Here is a 23,756-nt window from a genome sequence, read left to right as displayed (position 1 = left end):
CTATCTGTATTTGGTAAAAAAATTATTTCCTTTTTTTCTTGTTATTCATATAAGGCATACTCAAATACCAGGGTAGACAGAGGCTCTGGACATACTGTAATTACACATGGGCTCAGTGTGACTGCCATTGAGTTCCCTGTCACCTCAGAAATCAGTGATACCACTGGATGTTATTGTGGAGGTGTGTGATGGGAACAGTGCCAGCAGGAAGAACTGTGGCTGCCATGTGGGTGTTGATTCATGCCTGAGAATCTGATGCTCCAGGCCAGAGGAACTAGGCAAAGAGAAGTGGGGTTGACCAACTTCAGTCTCCTTAGTAAGGACTGAATGAAGCCATGCAAACACCCAGTTTAGGACAAAGCACATGTGACGAATATCCACTATTTGTATACTTTGACATCCAGACCTTGTACCAAGTTCAGCTCATCTCTCTCATTCACTTAAAGACTGAAGGCCTGAGTTTGCATTCTACTTTCATCATTGGTGTCAAGCCTTGCTGTCACCCTGGAGTGGCATTCCTCTCCACACTCTGGAGTGGTGTTCCAGCTCACATCCAGCAAGCACCTGCTGGGGCATAACGGGCATCAACCACCTGAATCACACTGACCTTGTGCTGCCCAAGCTGAGCTCACAGGTCTCCCTGCAGCCACTGCGGTCACTCGAGGCCACTCTTTGGATCTCTGGGTCCCTGGAGGAGGAGGTTTCAGGGCCTCCAACTGTGAGACTACATGTAGGAAGCGAGTCCTCAGTAAATGTTGAAAATGGACTGGGAAGCTGCAGAAAAAAACACACCAATCAAAGGAGACCCATATGCATGTGTCTAAGTCAGTGTAGCACTCTGGGGTCTCCGAGCCTGGCCACAGGTGAGCACAGCCACTATCCCGACACATGGCTCCTTTCCCCTCAAAGCGCCCCTCATAGTACCTGGGCTCTAACTGGCACTAGATGGATGATCAGGGATCCAGCACCGAAGGGCTGGCTCTTGTTTACCCACCCATCTGGGCTGGGACATCAAAATGTTTCCCTTACAGGTGACACAGGTAATATACCCATCTTTTTATACCCTCTTCTATGAAGCAAAGATATATAAATATTCCCATGTAGAGACTTAGAGATATTTAAGTATCTAATACTACAGGATGCCAGATCTCTAAAGGGCCAAAGAGTGACTCATGCAAACTTGCAACAGAATGCCAGGGCAGGCAGAGGCTTGGGACAGGGCTTGGGAGAGGAGGGGGTGGGAGGTCAAGGCTCCACTTCTCTCAATCTCAGCATTATTTCATTTCATAATCAGGTCATTTTCTTTCTAGTCAAATGGTCTGTGTTTCCTACTCATATATCTCCTAGACTTCTGTTTCAATGCATTTTCAGTAGCAAAAAAGAAGAGAGCATCTTACCTCACAGGAGCTACCAGGAAGAACTTTCAGCTGTTTAATGACCAAAGTGCCGAGTTGGTAGCACTTGCCTCCTAGAGCCCCAGGCTGGAAGGAGGAGACCTAAGTGACTAGACATCATAAACCCAATGCATTATCCAGTAGTGCTAACACAGCATGGGCTGCTCTGATAAGTTCAACCACCAAATTAGAGTTCAGATTTTTACTTTCCTTTTGACACAGTCTAAGGACTTAACCAACATCCTTAGAAAAACAGCTGCTACTTCCCCAGTTTTGTCCTTAGAAAACGGCTGATGCAAGTGTGGTTTTCATAATTCAACAAAGTGGGAATTAGAAGTGAAGCATTTGAGGAATGCATGACAAATTAAATTAATTCAAAAAAAGGTAGGTAATAAAAGATAGGCAAGAAATGGGGTATTGTACAAAATGCAAGTTTACTGAGAACTTTTCTTTAGGACATAGACAAGCCTGGCTTTCTTGTCCTTGCTTCCTGAATGCCCCCATCTCAGCTGTTTGCTCCTCCTTTGTTCCAAGGTGCACCTGTGACCCCAAGTCATAGCAATTTATTTGGTAGCCAGTCTTCCATCTCATCTGCCCCAGAGTTCCCTCGGTCCTCCCATCCTATATCCGGTTCTGTCCAGCTCCATTCAAGCAAATACAGGAGTCTGGAGAGGGCAGCACTGCTGAGGGGAATGAGGGATGGGGCAAGAGTGTGCTGGCCCCAAAACAGGACACTGTGGGCTCCTCCCCGCCCCCGCCAGTTTCACCCCACGTGGGTTTTCTATGATGACACCATGCTAAGGCGCAGTGGAAACCCACCTGTGCATGCGGAGCACTGGCTGCAGAGCTTTCCCAGTACAGGCCATCCAGGAGCGTGCTCAAGCTCCAGTGCCACCAGTCATCCATGCTTCTCAGGCCACCGGAGGAGCTTAGCACAAGGACAGATACACATTGTTACTTTCCTGTAATATACATTTCAGATGGTCTGCAGGAATCAAGTCCAAACCATGTGCAACATGACATGTTGCTTCTTAGCCTTGGATAGAAGGATAGAGTACTGGAAACACTTGCTCATTCACTGAACAAATTCACAAGTCACTGGTAAGCATGCTTCGAGGCAGAGGGGAAACAGAGGTCAAACCCTCCCTCCCTCTTGTGGGGAAACAAATAACAAAAAAACAAATCAGATACTTCACCAGTGATAAACATTAAGCAAGGGAGATAGACAGGAAGTGGAGGGTAGAAAGGTGGTAATTTAATTCAAGTGGCCCTGGGACACTTTAGTATGAGGTGACATCTCAGCAAGGACCTGAAGGCACTGACAGAATGGGACATGGCCACTGGAGGGAAGATGTTCAAAGCGCGGGGGCTGATGGGAGAGACAAAGGATAGATTGGCATGAGCTGGGGGGTTAAAAGAGTGTGGATAGCCATGTGGCTGAGGCTGGCATGGAGTAAGCTGGGAGGTAGAGAAGAGGAGGAGCCAGGACCCACAGGGAAGCACAGTTCCTCCTCTGCACTATGCCTCTGGGGCCAGGACGCAACCAGGATGCAACTTTTCTTTCACCAGCTCCCCCAACTCCCAACAAAGAACAGCAGCATACTCAGTTCCCACGATGAGCCTTAGACAAAAAGGCACAGAACAGGCACAGTGCTGGCACATAGTGGGGCGTCAACTAAGTAGTCTGTTTCTTGCCAATTAACTAATTTATTACACTCATTAGTAATATGTTTCACTTTCCGACAAGAAACTAATTTAAGGAGAGCTCAGAAATCATGTCAAAATGACAACATTTATCACTTTTAGCTTGCTCAAAACTGCAGTAAATCCACTTGTATGGCAGCACTGGGAGCAGACATTTGGCTCCAAGCTGCAGCAAAGGAAAAAGGAAGAAGTTAAATTTCTTCACAGAAAGCAAAGCAGTTCTCACCTGGATCTGAAAATCTTCCTCACATGTGGTTTCATATTATGAGATAAAATACAGTCTGTTAGCTATTTCCTCCAGCACTTTCTCCATGACAGAGGGAGGATAAAACACTTCTCAGGAGAAGCAATATTGAAAGCAGTTAGAAGAGGACAAACTCAAACTCAACCAAGTACACAAAATTTTAATTGTCCTGTCTTCCCCACCAGCCAAATACAGACCAAATTAAAAGTGGGCTGCCACTTTATTTGGGTTCCTCATGTGATGGCATTACGTAGTTTTGTTACATCAGAATTGGGAGCAAAATCAGCACTGGGTGCCAGAGCATCTCTACCAACTCATATGAGAATTAACTGAGCTTTCCTCCCCAACCGGTTGGTGACAAGTTGATAGTATGAAACAGATTGGTGGGAGCATTTACACCATACGAAGTGGCAGCAGATGCCATAAACCAGAGCTTGTGATCCTGAAGAGTCAACTGGTTGGCATTTCCCAGCACACCATAAGACTGTGTTACAGGCAAGTGTGTGCAGTTGACATTCTATTGCTGATCGAGGACAGATTTTAGAGATAATTTAGAACCTAATAGTTGTGGCAAGAACTGTAAAAAGGAAACAAATGAAAGATAAAGAAATGCTTTGTTAATGATACGGTAGAATTTCAACCAACAATTTATATATACTAAAAATGTGTTTACAAATATCCTTGTCATGTGAGAATAAAAGAATGGTAAGCTAACTATTTTGCTAGTTCTATTCTGCTTCATTACATGGATTACTCCCCACCCATTCACACACATACTATTTCCTTGATTCATACATTTTGATAGATTAATCTATGCTGGCCCTCTACTAGGTACTGCACATCAACCCCTCTTGCAGCTCTGAAAACTTGTCACGCTGCAGGGCAAATGGACTGCAAGCTGGAGAGCTGCTGGGGCATCCAGAGAGTGTGGTGGAGAAAAGAGGCACTAAGGAACAGAGAATGCATGAGGAGACAGAAGTAGGCAGGCGCAGTCCTGCAAGCATTCACAAACCTAACAGAGGGAGGAGGGTAATGGAAGAACAAGGCAGAGAGAGTGGAAATGGGGGAGGAAAGAGAGCAGTAAGGGAGGACAGCTGATTTTCAACAGATACTTAAAGATCTGCTCTGGGAAGCAGAACTGTCTGACAGACCAACTGCACACTTACAGACAGATATGCTCCATCGTCTGCATTTAAAAATTATAGAAAGTAGACTTTTAAAGCACAGCTTTTGGGGGAAATGTTATTGCTTCCTGACACTTTTTCACTGTTGGGATGATGTTAAAGAAACTAAGTCAGGGAAATCTGAATGTGACTAAGAGACAAGGCGCACATGCAGTGCACATCAGGCAGGAATGCAGCAATGGACAGCAAGCCAAGAGCATTCCCACTCTGTACTAATTAGTGCAATTAAAGAAAATAGGCCCATGAAAGTATTAATGGCCAAACAATGTAAAGATAAAATCAGCAGTTGTTTCCCTTTGACAGCACTTGGATAGAGTAACTCTTTTTTTTTTTTTAAAGATTTATTTATTTATTTATACAAGCACTGGGTAGTCAGAAGCATGGGAGGGTGAGAGAATTCACCAGAGCCAGAGGGGAGAGCAGAAGGCAGATTGACGAAGTACACTGCTGAGGGGAGCAGCGGGCAGCAGGAGAGGTCTGCACACCATGTGGGACCCTCGCAGGTGGCCGGGGATCGAACTGGAGCAGCAGAGGCTGCGGGCAGCTTCGCAACCCAGCGCTCAACCGCTGCGCCACCGGGGAGGCCCAACTCATTCTTTTATATGTGTTTTATTGGTGGTTTTTCTTCACTTTACTCAGAATTTCACTAAGACTATCGAGTTCAGAAAGACTTCAAATAAATAAGACTTAGGTTTGGAAAATTCAGTAACATTTACTTATGTTAAGACCTAAGACTTAAGCAACCCAATGCCTCACTTTAGGAATGATAATACTAAGGCCCTGAGTCACAACTTGCTAAAACTACCTGGTGACTGACAGGACCCATTTTTACTGCCCAGCTTGAGCTCTCTGGGATGCTAGCAAGTGCTAAACCTCAGGAGCTGTTGGAATTTCAGGATTAGGTACCAGGAGATGATAAGGGAAGAGGGTTGAATTTCAACATCCGGTTTTAAACTAGGACACATGAATATCCCACTGGGGGCCAGTATTTCAACAGGTTGTGATGTGCCTCTTCTGGGGCACATTACAAGGTTTGTGCAAACCACTGGGTTTCAGCCTCTGACCTTTAGCCCAAACACAGCAATTGTGTGCAGGCAGGACAGGCACAAACACCTTAGTTGCAATATTTCTGATTTGAATATCAAGAGGCAACAATTCTTATGATAAATATGTCAAACAATACTGATTTGGGAAATATGAGATAAAAATAAATTAGCAAAAGCCAGAATTTTTTTTTTTATTCCTTCAGAGTGAGGAGTTGATAAGTAATGAATACCTGAATTAATGACCATAATGATTAAGATCTGCTTTATGTTCTTTTTTATTTTTTTAATTTTATATGTTTCTTACATCATTTTTCATTTTTTGCACAATGTATGCAGTTTCATCTTGGTTATAGTCCCCATACAATCCCACCACCCTTGTTTTGATCCTACTCCCTTTCTCTCTGCCCGCCCCCGACCGCTGTGTCACTGGTTTATAGTTGCTTGTTGCTTGTTGATTTTTACTTTATTAAAATTAGGCTTTTTCTGGTCCCTTATTTAGATTTTCTAAATTCCTGCTATGAGTGAGACCATCCTGTATTTTTCTTTTTCTTTCTGTAAAGCCAGTAATTTTGCTCGTTTAGATTTCCATCCAGAGACACAAAAGTGATCACTTTGTTTTACACGCAGTGCCACCTGCTGACAAAAGCTGCAACTGCATGGGTAGGAGAATAAAGTTGGTCATTCATGGCAACAAGTATTGAGAACGGGGCCACAGAAAATATCACTTCTCTTGATCGCTAGCATGTTCACTGGTGAAAAACTGGATTAATGAGTGGTAGGGAGCCCAACTCATTGAACGGGGATATACAGAACTTACTTTATTAGTGAGTCCTGAACTTACATTTGCTCAGCATTATCTGGCTGGTTTAAAGATTAAAAATAAACATGTCCTACAAACAAACAAACCAGCAAACAAATAAATAAAGCATGCCTCTATAAAAAAAAAAAATAAACAACTTAAAAAAAAAAAATAAAAAAATAAACATGTCCTTAAGTAATAGAAACAAATTCAAACCAATTTGGATTAATTTAAATTAGTTAGGCAAAAAATAACACAGAAGATAAAAATAAGTGTCCCTAAATAATAGATAAATTAAAAATATTTGTTACTCCTGCCAAAAGATTCAAAATAGTTTGTGTCAAATTAAATGTTAGCCAAAGATAACATATTTATGGAAAAGCTATGGGAATGTGTTTTTGTTCTCCAGAAAGAGGGAAAGTAAATCTTGAACACATTTTATTTCCTGCCACTGAAGCTGTAGTAAAGAACCAGTGTGAATTCATATTGTGCAATTCAGAATTCAAAGCCAAATTGTTTTGAAAGAGCTCTCAGATTGAGTGTTTTGGGCAGGTGAAAATGAAATTTAATAATATACTATGTAAAAATAACATTCAATAAAAATAAATGACTCATTAAATGTACATATTGATTATCATTTGCATGCCAACTTCAGAAACATTGAAACATAGGGAAGAAATAGGACACAACTGAATGTTATCAGTGGTTACTTTGGAAATTTACTTTTTCTGTTTTTCATTTCTTCTCCCACATCTACCAACAATGAAATCTACTACTTTAAAACTGGGAAGAAGTAACTGAACACTTGAGGAATGGCAGAATATTTGAAGCACTATTACCACTGTTTGGAATTGGATGCCATTTATTGTGGTTTGAGCACTATCCTTAGATCAAAGAACTCAGATGTCTTCAGCACAAAAGAAATTGCAGTACCATGTTTTCGTATAGCGTCTCAGTTCTCAAACCTTGAAGTGACTTGAAATGTCAAAGTAGCAGTATTTATCAAAATGCAATGCTGGGGATGGGCCCCAACAGTCTGCAAATGGAGGCCTCCTGTGAACATTGGGGAAAACAGTACCAATGAATCAATTTGACCACCTTTTCTATTTTCATGTGTGGAACAATGGAGGCAAGTCTTCACTGAGTCTCAATCTTTCAAAAGTATAATGTTCTGAGACAGTAGAATAGATGGCCTGGAGGGTCCCTTCCTTTCTGACAGTCTGTCTGTATTAACAAAGACAAGAGTTGTTCAGAGTTAAAGAGATAACCCTCGCCCTGGAGCTTGAAGGCTACTGCAGGATGACTGGTCATGACAGATCATTCCCAGGGCAGTGGCCCCAGGCTGAGCACCTGTGCATCCACTTATTCCAAATAAAACAAATAAAGGGAAGAAACCCATGTCACTTAAGAAAATAATTAGTTGCAGAGGGAGAGAAGAAATATGATTTTTAAAATTTGGGGCAAAAAATTTAAAATATGACCATATGAGAACTGAGGGGAAATCACAAAGCTATTTTCATAATATTTTGTCAATGGATCATTGGTCTCTTTATTCTGATTGTATTTCATATTGACATGAAGCAAATAAATGATTCTGTAACTTATTAATTCTGCCATTCCTGGTGTTTATGAAAGGGAGGTTCTTGATGTGGAAGAAAGGAGAGATCGAGTTCAAAAAAATTAAAACCTTGTAGTCCTGAATTTGAATTTAAAGTAAAATTATGAAGCCATTTTTTAAAAGAAAAATAGTTTTTCTAGGTATATCATTCAAGAAAAGGTCTAGAAACAAGCCGGGTTTAGAGAAACTTAATAAATTTCCTACCTTGCAAATTCATTCCGGATAGCTCGATTGAGAGAATATTCATCCTGAGAGAATTTCCCATATACTATAAAAAAAAGCAGCAGCAGCATGAAGATGTACATAGGGATGTCTCTGTAAGAAAGAATATTTCAAATGAGCATCCTGCAAACCCCATGTGTATAGACCCAGCAAAACATGTCATAGATATGATATGATATGATATGATATGATATGATATGATATGATATGATATATCACTGTTCATTTTTGTACAGTGCTTTATTTCTACTCTCAGGTGTAGTCCCTGTAAAATTCCCACCACCAACTCACCCATGAACCATCACCATAGTTTCTTGTGCTCCTCCCTCCCATTTTAATCCCTCTCCCTCTCCTGCTGAATGTCTCTGATTTATAATTGCCTGCTAGTTTTGTCTTTTTCGTTTATTCCTGGCCCCTTATTTGGTTCCTCTACATTCCTCCTATAAGTAAAACCATACGATATTTTTCTTTTTCTTTCTGGCTTACTTTACTGAGCAGAAACACTTCCAGTTCCATCCATGTTGCTGCAAATGGCATGAGTTTATCTTTTTTGATTGCTGAGTAATATTCCACTCTCTATATATACCACATCTTCTTGATCCAGTCATCTATTTTGGGGCATTTAGGTTGTATCCATATCTTACTTATTGTTAATAGTGCTGTAATAAATATAGAAGTGAAGGTTTCCTTTCAAATTATTATTTTTTGTGTCCTTTGGGTAGGTTCCCAGGAGTGGAATTGCTGGGTCATATAGAAGCTCCATTTATAGTAATTTGAGGAACCTCCACACAGCTTTCCATAGTGGATGGACCAGTCTGCATTCCCACCAGCAGTTCAGGTGAGTTCCTTTTTCTCCACATCCTCGCCAGCATTTGTTGTTGCCAGTTTTTTTTTAATATGTGTCATTCTCACTGGTGTACGGTGGTATCTCATTGTGGTTTTGATTTGTGTTTCTCTGATTATAAGTGATATTGAGCATTTTTCCATATACCTATTGACCATTTGCATTTCCTTTTTGGAGAAATGTCTTTTTAGTTTTCCGGGCTGAGAGAGAGCATATCTAATGGAACTGGGCCTGTAAATCTTTGGAGCAAAATTTTTATAAAAGATGTGTTAAGAAAAGAATATGACAGTCCTGCAATGGAAACACTTGTGCTAAGTCCACTGAGACTTAACATCTAACTTAACTGGGGTTTCATGTATGGACTCTCAGTCCCAGCCCCCTTCCAGGAATGAAGGTTTACTTGATCAGTATGGAATTTTCTGGTCTGCACCAATGAGGTCATCTTTTCTATTTCCCAAATGAAAATGAGATAACCCACTACAAGACCTTTTTCTATTTCCCATGGGTAGGTAAGCTAAGCCTGAAATTATTTCCTCTGCCCTTATCTTGCCCTCTTTCTTCCTGTAAAATCCTCCATACGGTTTTTCAGTGCCTTTCTATATGCTAGATGAGTTTGACTCATGAATCATTTAATAAAGCTAACTAAATCTTTAAAATTAACCTGGTTGGATTTTTGTTATTTAAAGGTGTGAGGTATTTGTTAAGGTTCATTTTTTTTTAAACTTTTTTTTAATAGTTTTTTTTTTTTATAGAGGCATGTTTTATTTATTTATTTGTTTGTTTTGTTTATGCATGCACTGGGTACAGTCAGAAGCGTGGGAGGGTGAGAGAATTCACCAGAGCCAGAGCAGGGAGCAGAGCAGGCAGAAGGACCGAAGTACACTGCTGAGGGGAGCAGCGGGTGGCAGGGGAGGTCTGCGCGCCATGTGGGACCCTCCTTCGGTGGCCGGGGAGCAGCTGGGGATCGAACCAGCACCGCAGAGGCCGCGGGCAGCTTTGCAACCCAGCGCTCAACCACTGCACCACCGGGGAGGCCCTGTTAAGGTTCATTTTTTTTTTTTTTTTTGCACACCAACATCCAGTTTTTACAGTGTCATTTTTGAAAGACTGTTCTTTCTCCAATGTATTGCCTGTATGCCTTTGTCAAAAAATTCAATCAAGTATCTCTGTAGGTCTATTTTTCCCCTCTCTATTGTGTTGCTGATCTGCATGCCTGCACTCTCACTAGTGCCATGATGTCTTGGTTCCTGTCGCTTTATAGAAAATGCTAAAGTTGGGTAGTGTCAGTTGTCTGACTTTGTTCCTGTTTTTCAGAACTATCTTCTCTGCTCTAGTTCCTTTGACTTACATATAAATTGTAGAATCAAGTTTGCAGGATTTTGGAAGACATTACATTGATTCTACAGATCAAGTTGAAAAGAATTGTCACCATGATAATATCATGCCTTCCAATCAATGGAAATTGATTGGAAGTTCTCTGTTTATGTAGATCTTTGATTTTCTTCATTAGGATTTTGTGGTTTTCCACATATATATTCTGTAGATGTTTCCTTAGACTTACATTTAATTACTTCATTTCTTAGGTGCTATTATTGTAAGAAATATTGCTTTGTAAATTTTAAGTTCCAATTATTCACTTCTGGTATATAGGGACACAGTTTACTTTATTGATTTTATCCTGCCTTTCAAAAATTACCTACTAGATCTAAGAACCCCTTTTTTATAGATTATTTGGAATTTTCTGTATTGATATCATGTCATCTGCCAATAAAGTATTTTTTCCTTTCAAATCTATAGGTTTTTAATTATATTCTTGCCTATTGCACTGGTTATGACTTCCAATACGATGTTTAATATCAGTGAGGAGAAAGGACATACTTGTCTTGTTCCTGAACTTTAAATGCATTTACTGTCTTACTTTTAAGTATGATGTTAGGCATAAAGTTTTCAAAGATACTCTTTACTAATTTAGAGAGACTCCTTCTATTCATAATTTGCTCAGGGTTGTTTGGGGTTTTTCATAAATGGGTGCTGACTTTTGTCTATTGTTTTTTCTGCATCTGTTGATATGGCATATTATTTTTCTTATTTCTTGTTAATATAACAAGTTACATAAACTATTTTCTTCTCCTGTCTCTTTTAACCTACAGGCAGTGTCTCCATCTCTATTTGGTTTCTTGGCAATTTACTTGTGAAAATTAGTTCTTTGTGTGGTAGATCAATAATGTTTTTGTTTCCTCTGGGGAGCCATTGAAGGGAATGGAGGCATTGCTTTCCCAGGTTTCAAACTATACTACAAAGACATAATCATCAAAACTGCATGGTATTGGAACATGGACACATGGCCCAATGGAACCAAATAGAAAACTGAGAAATAAACCCACAGATTTATGGTCAACTAATCTTTGACAAAGGAGCAAAGAATACACAATGGAGCAAAAAAAAATTGTTCAACAAATGGTGCTGGGAACACTGGATCACTACATGCCAAAGAATGAAGCCATTGAATTTGCTCTCTCTGTAAACTGAAAGTTTGCACAAAGCTTGATTGTATTAAGGTTGGACTGCTCTGGGTAGATTACCTCATGGATAATCTGTGTTTTCCACCAGGAGACAAGTATGTGTGCTGCATCTCTCTCTTCTATATCAGTCATTGTTGATAAAGAACTGATCACAAAAATCTATAAAAAGCTGATGAGACTCAATCAAAACAAAGTAAATAATCCAGTCAAAAAATCTGTGGGTTTATTTCTGGATTTTCAATTCAATTGCATTGGTCTGTGTGTCTGTTCTTGTTCCAATACCAGGCAGTTTTGATGATTATGGATTTGTAGTATAGTTTGAAGTCTGGGAGTGTGATGCTTTGAGAATGGCACATATTAAAAAAACTAGCAACAACAAATGTTGGCTAGGTTGTGGAGAAAAAGAACACTCCTGCACTGCTGGTAGGAGTGCAAACTGATCCAACCACTATGGAAGATGTGTGGAGATTTCTTGAACTACTAAAGATAGAGCTTCCATATGATCCAGCCATTTCACTCTGAGGTATTTACCCAAATGACACAGAAACAGTAATTCCAAAGGGCACCTGCTACCACTATGTTTATAGCAGCACTATTTACAATAGCTAAGATATGGAAACAACCAAATGCCCAAAAATAGATGACTGGATCAAGAAGATGTGGCACATATACACAATGGAATATTACTCAGCAATCAAAAAAGATAAACATGTGCAGCTTGCAGCAACATGGACGGAGCTATAAGGGATCATGCTCGGTGAAATAAGTCAGAAAGAAAAAGAAAAATACCGTATGGTCTCACTCAGCAGGAATAGAAAACTTAAATAAGAGACCAGGAAAAAACCTAATCAATGCAAAGTAATAATCAAAATCAACAAGCAACTATAAACCAGAGACATACTACGAGGGGGTGGATTCCTGAGGGGCAGGGAGAGGAAGAACTAGAGTCAAAGTAAGGGGGGGGGTGCAATTGTATGGGGAATATAACCAAAATGAAAATGCATACATTATACAAAGATTAAAAATGATATAAGAATTATATAAAACAAGATATTAAAAAGAAAAAAGAAAAATAATACAAAAATAAAATAAAATAATATAAAATATGGAAACCATGAAAAAAAAAAAGTCTGCATATAATCTGATAGGTATTGCCTTGTACTAAAGCTTCTTTCTCTGAATGGTTAAGTGTCCTGTAATTGTCACTGGTATATACTGGTCTATTTCTATGTCTTGGGATATGTCTTTTTGGATTCATTCCTGGGAGCACTCTTTGGTTGATTTCCAGATTAAGGAGATTCTCTGATAATATTTCTTTAAATAAATTTTCTGTGCCTTTCTCGCTCAACTCTATATGGGGCTCCCATGATACACATATTGTTTCTCTTTAAATTGTCTGAAAGGATGGGCGGATCAACATGGTGGCAAGGAAACGCTGCGAGTAAGATCTCCCATTAAAAAAAAGTTAATAGGGAGGAAAGGTGGTAGGTCCCAGTGAGAACTGGGACACGGAAGATAAACAGATGACTCCAGCAAACTACCCAAAGAAGAAAGTTGCCATAAAAGAGGACTAGAAGGGAGGAAAGCTCAGAACCCTGCTATCCTCCCCCAACCACAAAGTTGGCACTCTCCGGCCAACAGAAAGGAGGAAAAAACAAAAAACTAAAACAACCAACAAGAACAAACTACGCATCAAGCAGGACTGTGAGTGGAAAGGAACTATTTCAGCCACCACACCCCATGAACTGGAGCTGTGGAGAACCCTGCAGGATTCACCGCGGAGGTGAGTGAACGGCTCCAGGCACCATTAGAGAAAAGCAAAGACTCCCGGAGACCTACACACAACCCCGGGCCAGCCGGTAAGCTTGCGCGGAAAAGCGGCGTGCTTGAAAAGCAAACGTGGATCGCAGCTGCCCAGGTCCCCACGCCTGCGACGTAGGCTTGCGGGGAGACACATGGGGGCCCTCACTGAGGTGAATGTCCCTCAATGAGTAATCAGAAACCAGGCGCCCGGGCATGGGAGCAGGTGCAAAAGGTGCCATTTCTGCGGACACAGAACTGTGCTACAGCCCACGTCCTGGACCTGAGGGCTTTGGAACTGAGACCCGGGCATGAAAATCGGGGCGTGGGTTCCCCATGATGGTGGGGCACAAGGTAGACACAGCACCCCAAAGCTGTTGAGGCCTTTCCCACCACTCCCACCTTGTTCCCCTTCCCACGGGGTGATAAAAACAGCTCCCCAAGGACACTAGGAGAGATCTCTGGCACCACCTAGCCACCAGAAAAAAAAAATCACCAACATCCCATAGAATAGGGACCTTTCTTTAGAAAAGACTGCTTGAAACCAGCAGAAGGCTCCCGGAGGAGCCAGTGGTGAGCTGGAAGGTTCACCCACGCCAGGCCCCTTCTGACCAGCAATCCAATCCCAGAGGGGGAGCAGGCACCCACGGCCGGGGCAGACCGGGCACGCAGAAGAGTGTGCCCAAGACGGGGCGTGCAGGAAGTGCATCCCGCATTGCCATTTTAGAACAGGGATATTTCTCCAGTAAAGACTGCCTGAAACCAGCAGAAGGCTCCTGGAGGAGCCAGAGGTGAGCTGGGAAGTTCGCCCATGCCAGGCCCCTTCTGGCCTGCAGACCAAGCCCAGAGGTGGAGCAGGAACCCACCACCAGGGCAGACCAGGCATGCAGGGAGTGCGTCCCGCACCGCCATTTTAGAACAGGGACATTTCTTCAGTAAAGACTGCTTGAAACTGACAGATGGCTCTTGGAGGAGCCAGAGGGGAGTGGAGAAGTTCACCCAAGATGCCAGCCAGTCCCAGCAACACAGTCTCCCAATGCATATGGCAAATTAGAAAACAGACAGTAGGGAGTAGAAGAACCACACACAACCTACCAACTCCTCAGGAAAAAAGCACACCACAAAAAGAAAACCACCCCCCAGATTGCAACGACAGTAACTTGGAAGAAATTCTGAGCCTGCCAGAAAGAGAATTTAAAATATTCATGATTAAAAAAAACGACAGAAGTCATAAAGGAAAACAATGATAAGGGAAAAATAATCAACAACCAGAAGAATGAAATTGAGTCCCTAAAGAGGGAAATGCAGGAGATCAAAGAATGCAGGAGATGTAAAAGAAATTCAGGAGATCAAGATGTAAAAGAAATTCAGGAGATCAACGAATTAATGGAGGAACTAAAGAACTCTGGGAAAAGCAATGAAAGCAGAATAGATGAAATGGAAGAACGAATAAGCACTCTTGAAGACACAGAAATAAAAAGAACCAAAACAGAAAGGAAAGAGAAGTACGAAGGAAAAAGAACGAAGAAAGACTTCGGGAACTATCTGACTCCACGAGGAAAGGAAATATAAGAGTTATAGGAATTCCAGAAGGAGAGGAGAGAGATGTAGGAACAGAGAAAATATTCCAGGAGATAATTGACGAGAACTTCCCAAACGCGAAGAAGGAGCTGAAAATTGATATACAAGAAGCAAGAAGAAAACCAAACTTCCACGACAAAAGGAAAAATACAGCAAGACACATAATAGTAAAGCTCCCAAGAATCCAGGACAAGGAAAAAATAATGAAGCTGACAAGAGGGAAGAAACAGATAACATTCGAAGGAAAACCAATCAGGCTGACATCAGACTTCTCCGAAGAAACACTACGGGCAAGGAGAGAGTGGAGGGACATAATCAACAGACTCCAAGAAAACAGATGCCAACCAAAAATACTCTATCCCGCAAAACTCTCCTTCCTCTATGAAGAAAGAATAAGGACCTTCCCAGACAAAGAGAAACTCTGGAATTTCATTACGACTAAATCCCCACTCCAAAAAATACTACAAGGAATCCTAAAGCCAGAACCTCAGAGGGACGAATAACAACGAAAGAAGGCCAAAAAAAAAAAAAAGTTATTAAAAGAATAAATAAATAAAATCAAAGGAAAGACAAACACAATGGCAAATACAGATGCTAACATATCAATATTAACTCTAAATGTAAATGGACTAAACTCTTCAATAAAAAGACACAGAGTTGCAGCCTGGATTAAGAAACAAAACCCAACCTTTTGCTGTCTCCAGGAAACACATTTAGCTATAAAAGATAAAAATAGGCTCAAAGTTAAAGTATGGAAAACAATCCTACAAGCAAATGGACCAAAAAAGAAAGCAGGAACAGCTATAATTATATCAGATAAAACAGACTTCAAACTCAAAAAAATAAAAAGAGACCCCAATGGTCACTACATTATGATCAAGGGGACAATACTTCAAGAAGAAATAACACTCATTAACATATACTCACCAAACAAAGGAGCACCAAAATATATCAGACAACTGTTGTCCTCTCTGAAAACAGACATCAGAGAAAACACATACGTAGTGGGAGACTTCAACACACCACTAAAAACAATGGATAGATCAATGAGACAAAAAATAAGTAAAGAAACTAAAGCTCTAAATAAGGACCTAGAGCGTTTGGGCTTAACAGACATCTATAGAACACTAAACCCCAAAAAAAGGGAGTACACATTTTTCTCAAGCGCACACGGATCATTCTCCAGGATCGATCACATACTGCGGCACAAGACAAACATCAACAGATACAACAAGATTGAAATCATATCAACCATCTTTTCTGACCATGAAGGCATCAAACTAGAAATAAACCATAAAAAGAAGGCAAGGAACTTTCCTACCTCATGGAGATTAAAAACCACACTACTGGAAGACCAATGGACTAATGAGGAGATCAAAGAAGAAATTAAAAAATTCTTTGAATTGAATGACAAGGAGGACACCAATATCTTAAATGTATGGGATGCAGCAAAAGCAGTAATAAGAGGAAAATATATAGCAATAGAAGCTCACATCAGAAACAAGAAAGAACTCAAAGAAACAACCTAATCTCGAAGCTCTAAGATCTAGAAAAAGAACAACAAAAAAACCCCAAAACCAGTAAAAGAAAAGAAATAATAAAAACCAAAGCAGAAATAAATGAAATTGAAACTAAAAAAACAATCCAAAAGATCAATGAAACCAAGAGCTAGTTCTTTGAAAAAATAAATAAAATAGACAAACTCCTAGCCAGGCTCACAAAGGAAAAAAGGGAGAAAGCACAAATAAACAGGATCACAAATGAAAGAGGAGAAATCACAACAGACACAGCAGAAATCAAAAGAATAATCTGTAACTACTATGAACAGTTGTATGGAAACAAGTTCAACAATCTAGAGGAGATGGACAAATTCCTACAACTCTACGATCACCCAAAGCTAGATAAAGAAGAAGTAGAACACCTAAACAGACCAATTACAAGCAGCGAAATTGAAATGGTAATCAAAAACCTCCCCAAAAACAAAAGCCTAGGACCTGATGGATTTCCAAATGAATTCTACCAAACATTCAGAGATGAATTAGTGCCTATCTTTCACAACTCTTTCAAAAATTGAGAAGGAAGGGACAATACCAAACACGTTCTATGAAGCCAACATTACACTAATACCAAAACCAAACAGGGACAACACAAAAAAGGAAAACTACAGGCCAATCTCCCTAATGAACACTGATGCAAAAATCCTCAATAAAATTTTAGCTATCAGAATCCAACAATGTATCCACAAGATAACTCACCACGACCAAGTAGGATTCATTCCAGGGACACAAGGATGGTTCAACATCCGAAAATCAATCAACATTATCCAACACATCAAGAAAACGAAATATAAAAACCATATGATAATATCAATAGATGCTGAGAAAGCTTTCGACAAAGTGCAACACGCATTCATGATAAAAGCCCTTGAAATTCTTGGGAAACAAGGAACATACCTCAACATCATAAAGGCCATCTATGACAAGCCAACAGCCAGTATCATTCTCAATGGTGAAAAGCTGAAAGCAATTCCATTAAGATCTGGAACAAGACAAGGATGTCCACTTTCACCACTGCTTTTCAATATAATACTGAAAGTCCTAGCCAGAGCAATAAGACAAGAGAAAGACATACAAGGGATCCAAATAGGAAAAGAAGAAGTCAAACTATCACTATTTGCAGATGATATGATAATATACATAGAGAACCCCAAAAACTCCACAGAAAAACTAATTCAACTCATCAATCAGTTCAGTAAAGTGGCAGGATACAAAATCAACACGCAAAAGTCAGTAGCCTTCCTATACACAAACAATAAATCTGAAGAAGAAGAAATCAAAAAAACCATCCCTTTTATTACTGAAACAAAAAAAATCAAATATTTGGGAATAAATCTAACAAAAGAGGTAAAGGACCTATACAAAGAAAACTATAAAACACTGTTAAAAGAAATAGAAGAAGACACAAAGAAATGGAAAGACATCCCCTGCTCATGGATTGGAAGAATAAACATTATTAAAATGGCCATCCTACCAAAAGCAATCTACAGATTCAATGCTATTCCAATCAAAATTTCAATGTCATTCTTCAAAGAAATAGAACAATTATTGATGAAATTCATATGGAATCACAAAAAACCCCGAATAGCCAAAGCTCTCCTGAGAAAAAGAGAAGGGAATGGAGGCATCACACTCCCAGACTTCAAACTATACTACAAAGCCATAATCATCAAAACTGCATGGTATTGGAACAAGAACAGACATACAGACCAATGGAATCAAATAGAAAATCCAGAAATAAACCCACAGATTTATGGTCAACTAATCTTTGACAAAGGAGCAAAGACTATGCATTGGAGCAAAGAAAGTTTGTTCAATAAATGGTGCTGGGAAAACTGGGTCGCTACATGCAAAAGAATGAAGCTTGACCACTACCTCACACCATACACAAAAATCAACTCAAAATGGATTAAAGAACTAGACATAAGACCTGAAACCATAAAATACATAGAAGAAAATATAGGCGAAACACTATGTGATTTGCACATCAAAGACATCTTTACAGACACATGACCCAAAGCAGTGATAGTGAAGGCAAAGATAAACAGCTGGGACTACATCAAATTAAAGAGCTTCTGTACAGCAAAAGAGACAATAACAAAAACAAAGGGAAACCCCACCAACTGGGAGAACATTTTTGCACACAACAGTAATGATAAAGGTCTGATCACAAAAATCTGCAAAGAGCTGATGAGACTCAGCAACAACAAAGAAAATAATCCAGTCAAAAAATGGGCAGAAGAGCTAAAAAGAAACTTCTCTGAAGAGGAAATGCAAATGGCCAACAGGTATATGAAAAAATGTTCAACATCACTTGTCATCAGGGAAATGCAAATCAAAACTACCATGAGATACCACCTTACACCAGTGAGAATGGCACATATTAAAAAAACTAGCAACAACAAATGTTGGCGAGGGTGTGGAGAAAAAGGAACTCTTCTGCACTGCTGTTGGGAGTGCAAACTGGTCCAACCACTATGGAGAGCTGTGTGGAGATTTCTGGACCTACTAAACATAGAGCTTCCATGTGATCCAGCAATTCCACTCCTAGGTCTTTACCCAAAGGACACAGAAACATCCATTCCAAAGAACACCTGCACTCCTATCTTTATAGCAGCACTATTTACAATAGCTAAGCTTTGGAAACAGTCCAAATGCCCCAAAATAGATGACTGGATCAAGAAGATGTGGTACATATATATCATGGAATATTACTCAGCATTCAAAAAAGATAAACACACGCAATTTGCAGCAACATGGATGACGCTGGAAGGGATCATGCTCAGCGAAATAAGCCAAAAAGAAAAAGAAAAATACCGGATGGTCTCACTCATAGCAGGAATCTAGAAAACTTAAATATGGGACCAGGAAAATGAATAACTATAAGAAAGTGAAAATCAAAATCAACAAAAAGTTATGAACCAGAGACACTTTTTGGGGGGTGAGGGGCGGGAGGGGAGGGATTGGGGTCAGAATGGGGGGGCTGCAATTGTATGGGGAATATAAAAATAAAATTTATTATTAAAAAAAAAGAAAGAAATAGAAGAAGACACAAAGAAATGGAAAGGCATCCCCTGCTCATGGATTGGAAGAATAAACATTATTAAAATGGCCATCCTACCAAAAGCAATCTACAGATTCAATGCTATTCCAATCAAAATTTCAATGTCATTCTTCAAAGAAATAGAACAATTATTGATGAAATTCATATGGAATCACCAAAACCCCAAATAGCCAAAGCTCTCCTTAAAAAAAAGAAGGAAATGGAGGCATCACACTCCCAGACTTCAAACTATACTACAAAGCCATAATCATCAAAACTGCATGGTATTGGAACAAGAACAGACACACAGACCAATGGAATCAAATAGAAAATCCAGAAATAAACCCACAGATTTATGGTCAACTAATCTTTGACAAAGGAGCAAAGACTATGCATTGGAGCAAAGAAAGTTTGTTCAATAAATGGTGCTGGGAAAACTGGGTCGCTACATGCAAAAGAATGAAGCTTGACCACTACCTCACACCATACACAAAAATCAACTCAAAATGGATTAAAGAACTAGACATAAGACCTGAAACCATAAAATACATAGAAGAAAATATAGGCGAAACACTATGTGATATGCACATCAAAGATATCTTTACAGACACATCACCCAAAGCAGTGATAGTGAAGGCAAAGATCAACAGCTGGGACTACATCAAATTAAAGAGCTTCTGCACAGGTACTTAGAGAATCCAGCTGACTCCAGTTCATTTCTCTGTATCCCATTTGCTGGGGAACAAATGGTTTTATGGAACAGGATGGTTTGGGGCCAGGAATCCTTTCTACATGTCCTTCCCGCTCCAGGTGCTGGCAACACTCTGTGTCCACCCACCTTAGTGCTACTTGTGCTCTCATTTGTCTTCTCATCCTCGCTCTGATGACTTGGAGCTGGGCTTTGGAAACTGGACATGCCCAGCGCAGGCGGCGTGCTTGGTGTCGGGCATCCATGAGCTGTAGGAAAACAGCCTTGTGAACCTGGGGTTGGAGGTGGAGGAAGAGAGGCTGGGATGCTCTGCTGAGCAAGAAGGAGCCTCATTGCCCCCTTTGCATTTGACCATGTTTGGGAATGCTTTGTTTGTGTGTTTATGGGTCTGAGATGTTGGGCAGTGAGGCAGAAAGGGGAATATGTGCACTGACACTGCTTATATCTCAGGCTGGCTGTTTTGGCAAGGAAGGCAAACAGGCTGCTATCATGATATTTAAGGGCAATTTCTTTGGAATTTGCACATATTTTCACTTAGAGATGTCCAAAATGTGGAGAAGCCATTTTAAAGTATAGTTTTAGCAGAAAATGACCTTGTTTTCTATTTTTTAAGAGAGCATTATTGCTCTTATATTGAATATGTTTATGGTGAGGGTATGGTAGCAAACAGGTAACAGTTAGGGAATGTATTCATATAGTTATTTCCCATTCATTCATTCAACACACGTCTCATGAGCCAGACTTATCCTAGAGTACTCAGGATATCTAAGAATTCAGAGGCAGCCCTTTCACTCAGAAGTATATGACAAGTTCACAAATAAGGAGAGTATGAAGGAGGAAGTTTATTCAAGCAGAATCTTAGGGGTTCAGATGCTCCCTTGAAGCCATGCTCCACCTGATTCTTAAGAAGGAAGAGGACACAGGGGTGTATGCTTTGGGGAGCTGGCATGTGGGGCATCAAATATTAAGATTTTAATGGGACAACCATGCAGGGTGGGTCCAGGTTTGGCCTCACAAGTAGCTGGGGCATGAATACTGGATCAGGGCTTAGTTCATCAGAAGAATCTTAGCCCTGAGACTGAGATTACAGGCAGAGGAAGAACAGAACAAACCAAAGGAAAGGAAACATGAGAAAGGAAATCTTTCAGGGAGAAAGGGAATATCTAGAAAGTACTAGCAAACCAGGACAATGCTGCCCCTCCAAAGCACATATGCTGAGGACCAAGGGTGCATCCAGAAGAGGGGTGCATCCCAGTGAAGATTTAGAGCCCAGATCCATGGTAACTATTAACGTGACCTTAGCTTAATAACCTTAGTGAACTAAGTTTCACTTTAAAACAGGACACAATAAGGCTCCCACTTCATAAGGTTTTGCAAGGAACAAATGACATGATTTGTGTCAATAAATTGTATTTATTGACAGTGGCTGGTATGAAGTTTATCATCATCAACAGGAGTTCCAGGTCATGCTGGCAGGTTAGGCCTCAGTTTAGGGGAAGAGGCCTCAGATTGGTATTCAGATGGCCACTTAGCCATCAGGAGCTCCCAAGTATCTTTTGAGAGGAAGGTAGTAGAGTGGGGAGAGGAGGAGATGAGGTCTGACTGGGAGTAAATGGGTTGTATCCTCAGTCACACTGACTTTTAGTTGTTCCAGGTGAGCACACAGGCCTGCTGCAGATGGTGCACACTAAGTAAAAACAGACCTGTTCTCTTCTTTCATGTCATCACGCTGTCCCAGGGAATGCTTTTCACATGACAGGAAAAATGATATGGGAAGGAGAAAGAAATTTTTTGTGGGCCCATTGAAATGCAAAAGGCCTAAAAGTACTCTAAAGTCATGGCCACAAATTATAGATCTCCTTTGTGTCAATATTTTAAAATATCATTTTTTTTTGATGCTCTGCTTTCTTTGGGATTGAGGTAAAGGTGAGTCAATAGATCTGATGTATTCATCACATATATATGAGCACATGAAGAAGGATCAGAAATTAAAACATAGCAACAGCCTTCAAATTTGAATTCAAAGTATAAATTCAGAATGTCCATGATGAGAATACAGTGCAGTTCCTTAAGCTCAATTAACACTCACATTTTCAATCTTGCTGGCACAGTTGGGACCTCTGCACCTGGAAGACAGGGTACTGCAGGTCCCAGGAGGTCCTTCGAGTTCAGCGTCCAGATCCTTGGTAGCAGCATGTAAAGATGCACTGAAAAAGTGCTTGTCATTTTTCCTTTTCCAGGCAAAGCACAAAGCCACAATACCTATCTGGAGGAAACATGCTAGAGTCAGCCATACCATTTTGGTGAGTCCCACAGAGCTATCCCTAGTTCCTGAAGGGGGTAGGACTCTGCAGACCACACCTGTCACCTGCCTTTGGTTCCTGGCCTATTCCCCAGATGAGACCATGGGCCAGTGACCTCTGCCTCAAGGTTTAGTATCCTGACATGAAAAATGGGAGTTAAAAGGGTCACCCCTCATGGGGTTTATTGGGATGGATTAAGAGGCCCCATGTACCTCAGCCCAAGCCTGACTCCCAGTTTGTTCTCATTGTATGTTGGATCAAAATGTGAATAAAAGTAATATGTCACCAAAATGGAGCCACTATGTCCCATTGCAGGCCTCCTATTGGTGGAGAGTGACCCTAACACAGAGGGAGGGCACTGCTCACCATGAGTGGCTGGGTGAGTAGAACACAGCAGACCAAGGAGACAGTCAGCAGATGCAGCCACTGGACACACTGTGTTGAGTCAAACCTGTGCCAGGGAGAGAGTGTCAGCCCTGCAGAGGGAGAACCTTCCACATTCAGGGACAGAGTCCACATCCTAAAGAAAGCCCCTGTGAGAGGGTCTGCAGAGGGAGAGCACTGTGCCATCCTGCCATTGGTGGGGTGACGGTCTCTTTTTTGCCAAGAGGGGATGGAAGCTGCTCAGTGAAAAAGAGAGAGGGAACCCAGCAATGACAGAAGAAAATGCAGAGGTGGGAAAGTGGAAGGGGAGGGTGGAGGTAAATATTAGAAATAAGAGCAATAACAACAATAAAAGTGAGTTTTCATCTGCTGAACTCTGATCAAGTACCAGGCATTGCGTGGTACGACAGCACTGAGGAAATTATTTTCCTTCTGCTAAAACCCTACAAACTAGGTATTAGGAGCCAGGATTATTCTATGGTTTAGGAAGACACAGGCCTGCGGGAGCCACACTGAGTAACCCTTGGGGATAGGTGCGGGGCCAGCAAGGGAGTCAGTGTGTGTGGTGGGACAATGAATCGATAAAACATGAGCAATACCCTATCTCCCAGATGTATATACGGTATTTCATTTAACAGGTGTGATTAAGGACATGCCCTCAGCCAGAACATCTGGCTCAGAGGCTTCCTCTTAGGGACCCCTTGCTTGGGTGAGAGTGCTTGTAACAACCTGAACTCTACCCGGCTGCACTGCCACTGGAGAGCTGCCAGCTGGAACCTCCCTCTGGTGTTTGTATATGATGC

General features: G+C 40.8%; 1 protein-coding gene across 1 annotated transcript in view; it reads right to left on the bottom strand.

Annotated features, from left to right (window-relative positions):
• The window catches only part of PKD1L1 (polycystin 1 like 1, transient receptor potential channel interacting), a gene marked incomplete at both ends in the record, with an annotated part of 154,865 nt that overhangs the window by 24,690 nt on the left and 106,419 nt on the right, over positions 1-23,756 (bottom strand). Inside the window, 7 exons of the mRNA XM_084247735.1 lie at positions 608-774; positions 1,398-1,481; positions 2,214-2,322; positions 8,194-8,304; positions 20,396-20,538; positions 22,356-22,532; positions 22,936-23,020. Of these exons, the coding sequence (XP_084103861.1) occupies positions 608-774; positions 1,398-1,481; positions 2,214-2,322; positions 8,194-8,304; positions 20,396-20,538; positions 22,356-22,532; positions 22,936-23,020 (876 nt within the window). The remainder of the gene's footprint in view (positions 1-607; positions 775-1,397; positions 1,482-2,213; positions 2,323-8,193; positions 8,305-20,395; positions 20,539-22,355; positions 22,533-22,935; positions 23,021-23,756) is intronic.

The sequence above is a fragment of the Talpa europaea genome (assembly GCF_964194135.1).
Source record: "Talpa europaea genome assembly, chromosome: 11".
Classification (NCBI taxonomy): domain Eukaryota; kingdom Metazoa; phylum Chordata; class Mammalia; order Eulipotyphla; family Talpidae; genus Talpa; species Talpa europaea.
Note: the sequence above shows the minus strand (reverse complement) of the source record. Positions and strands in the feature narration are given on the sequence as shown.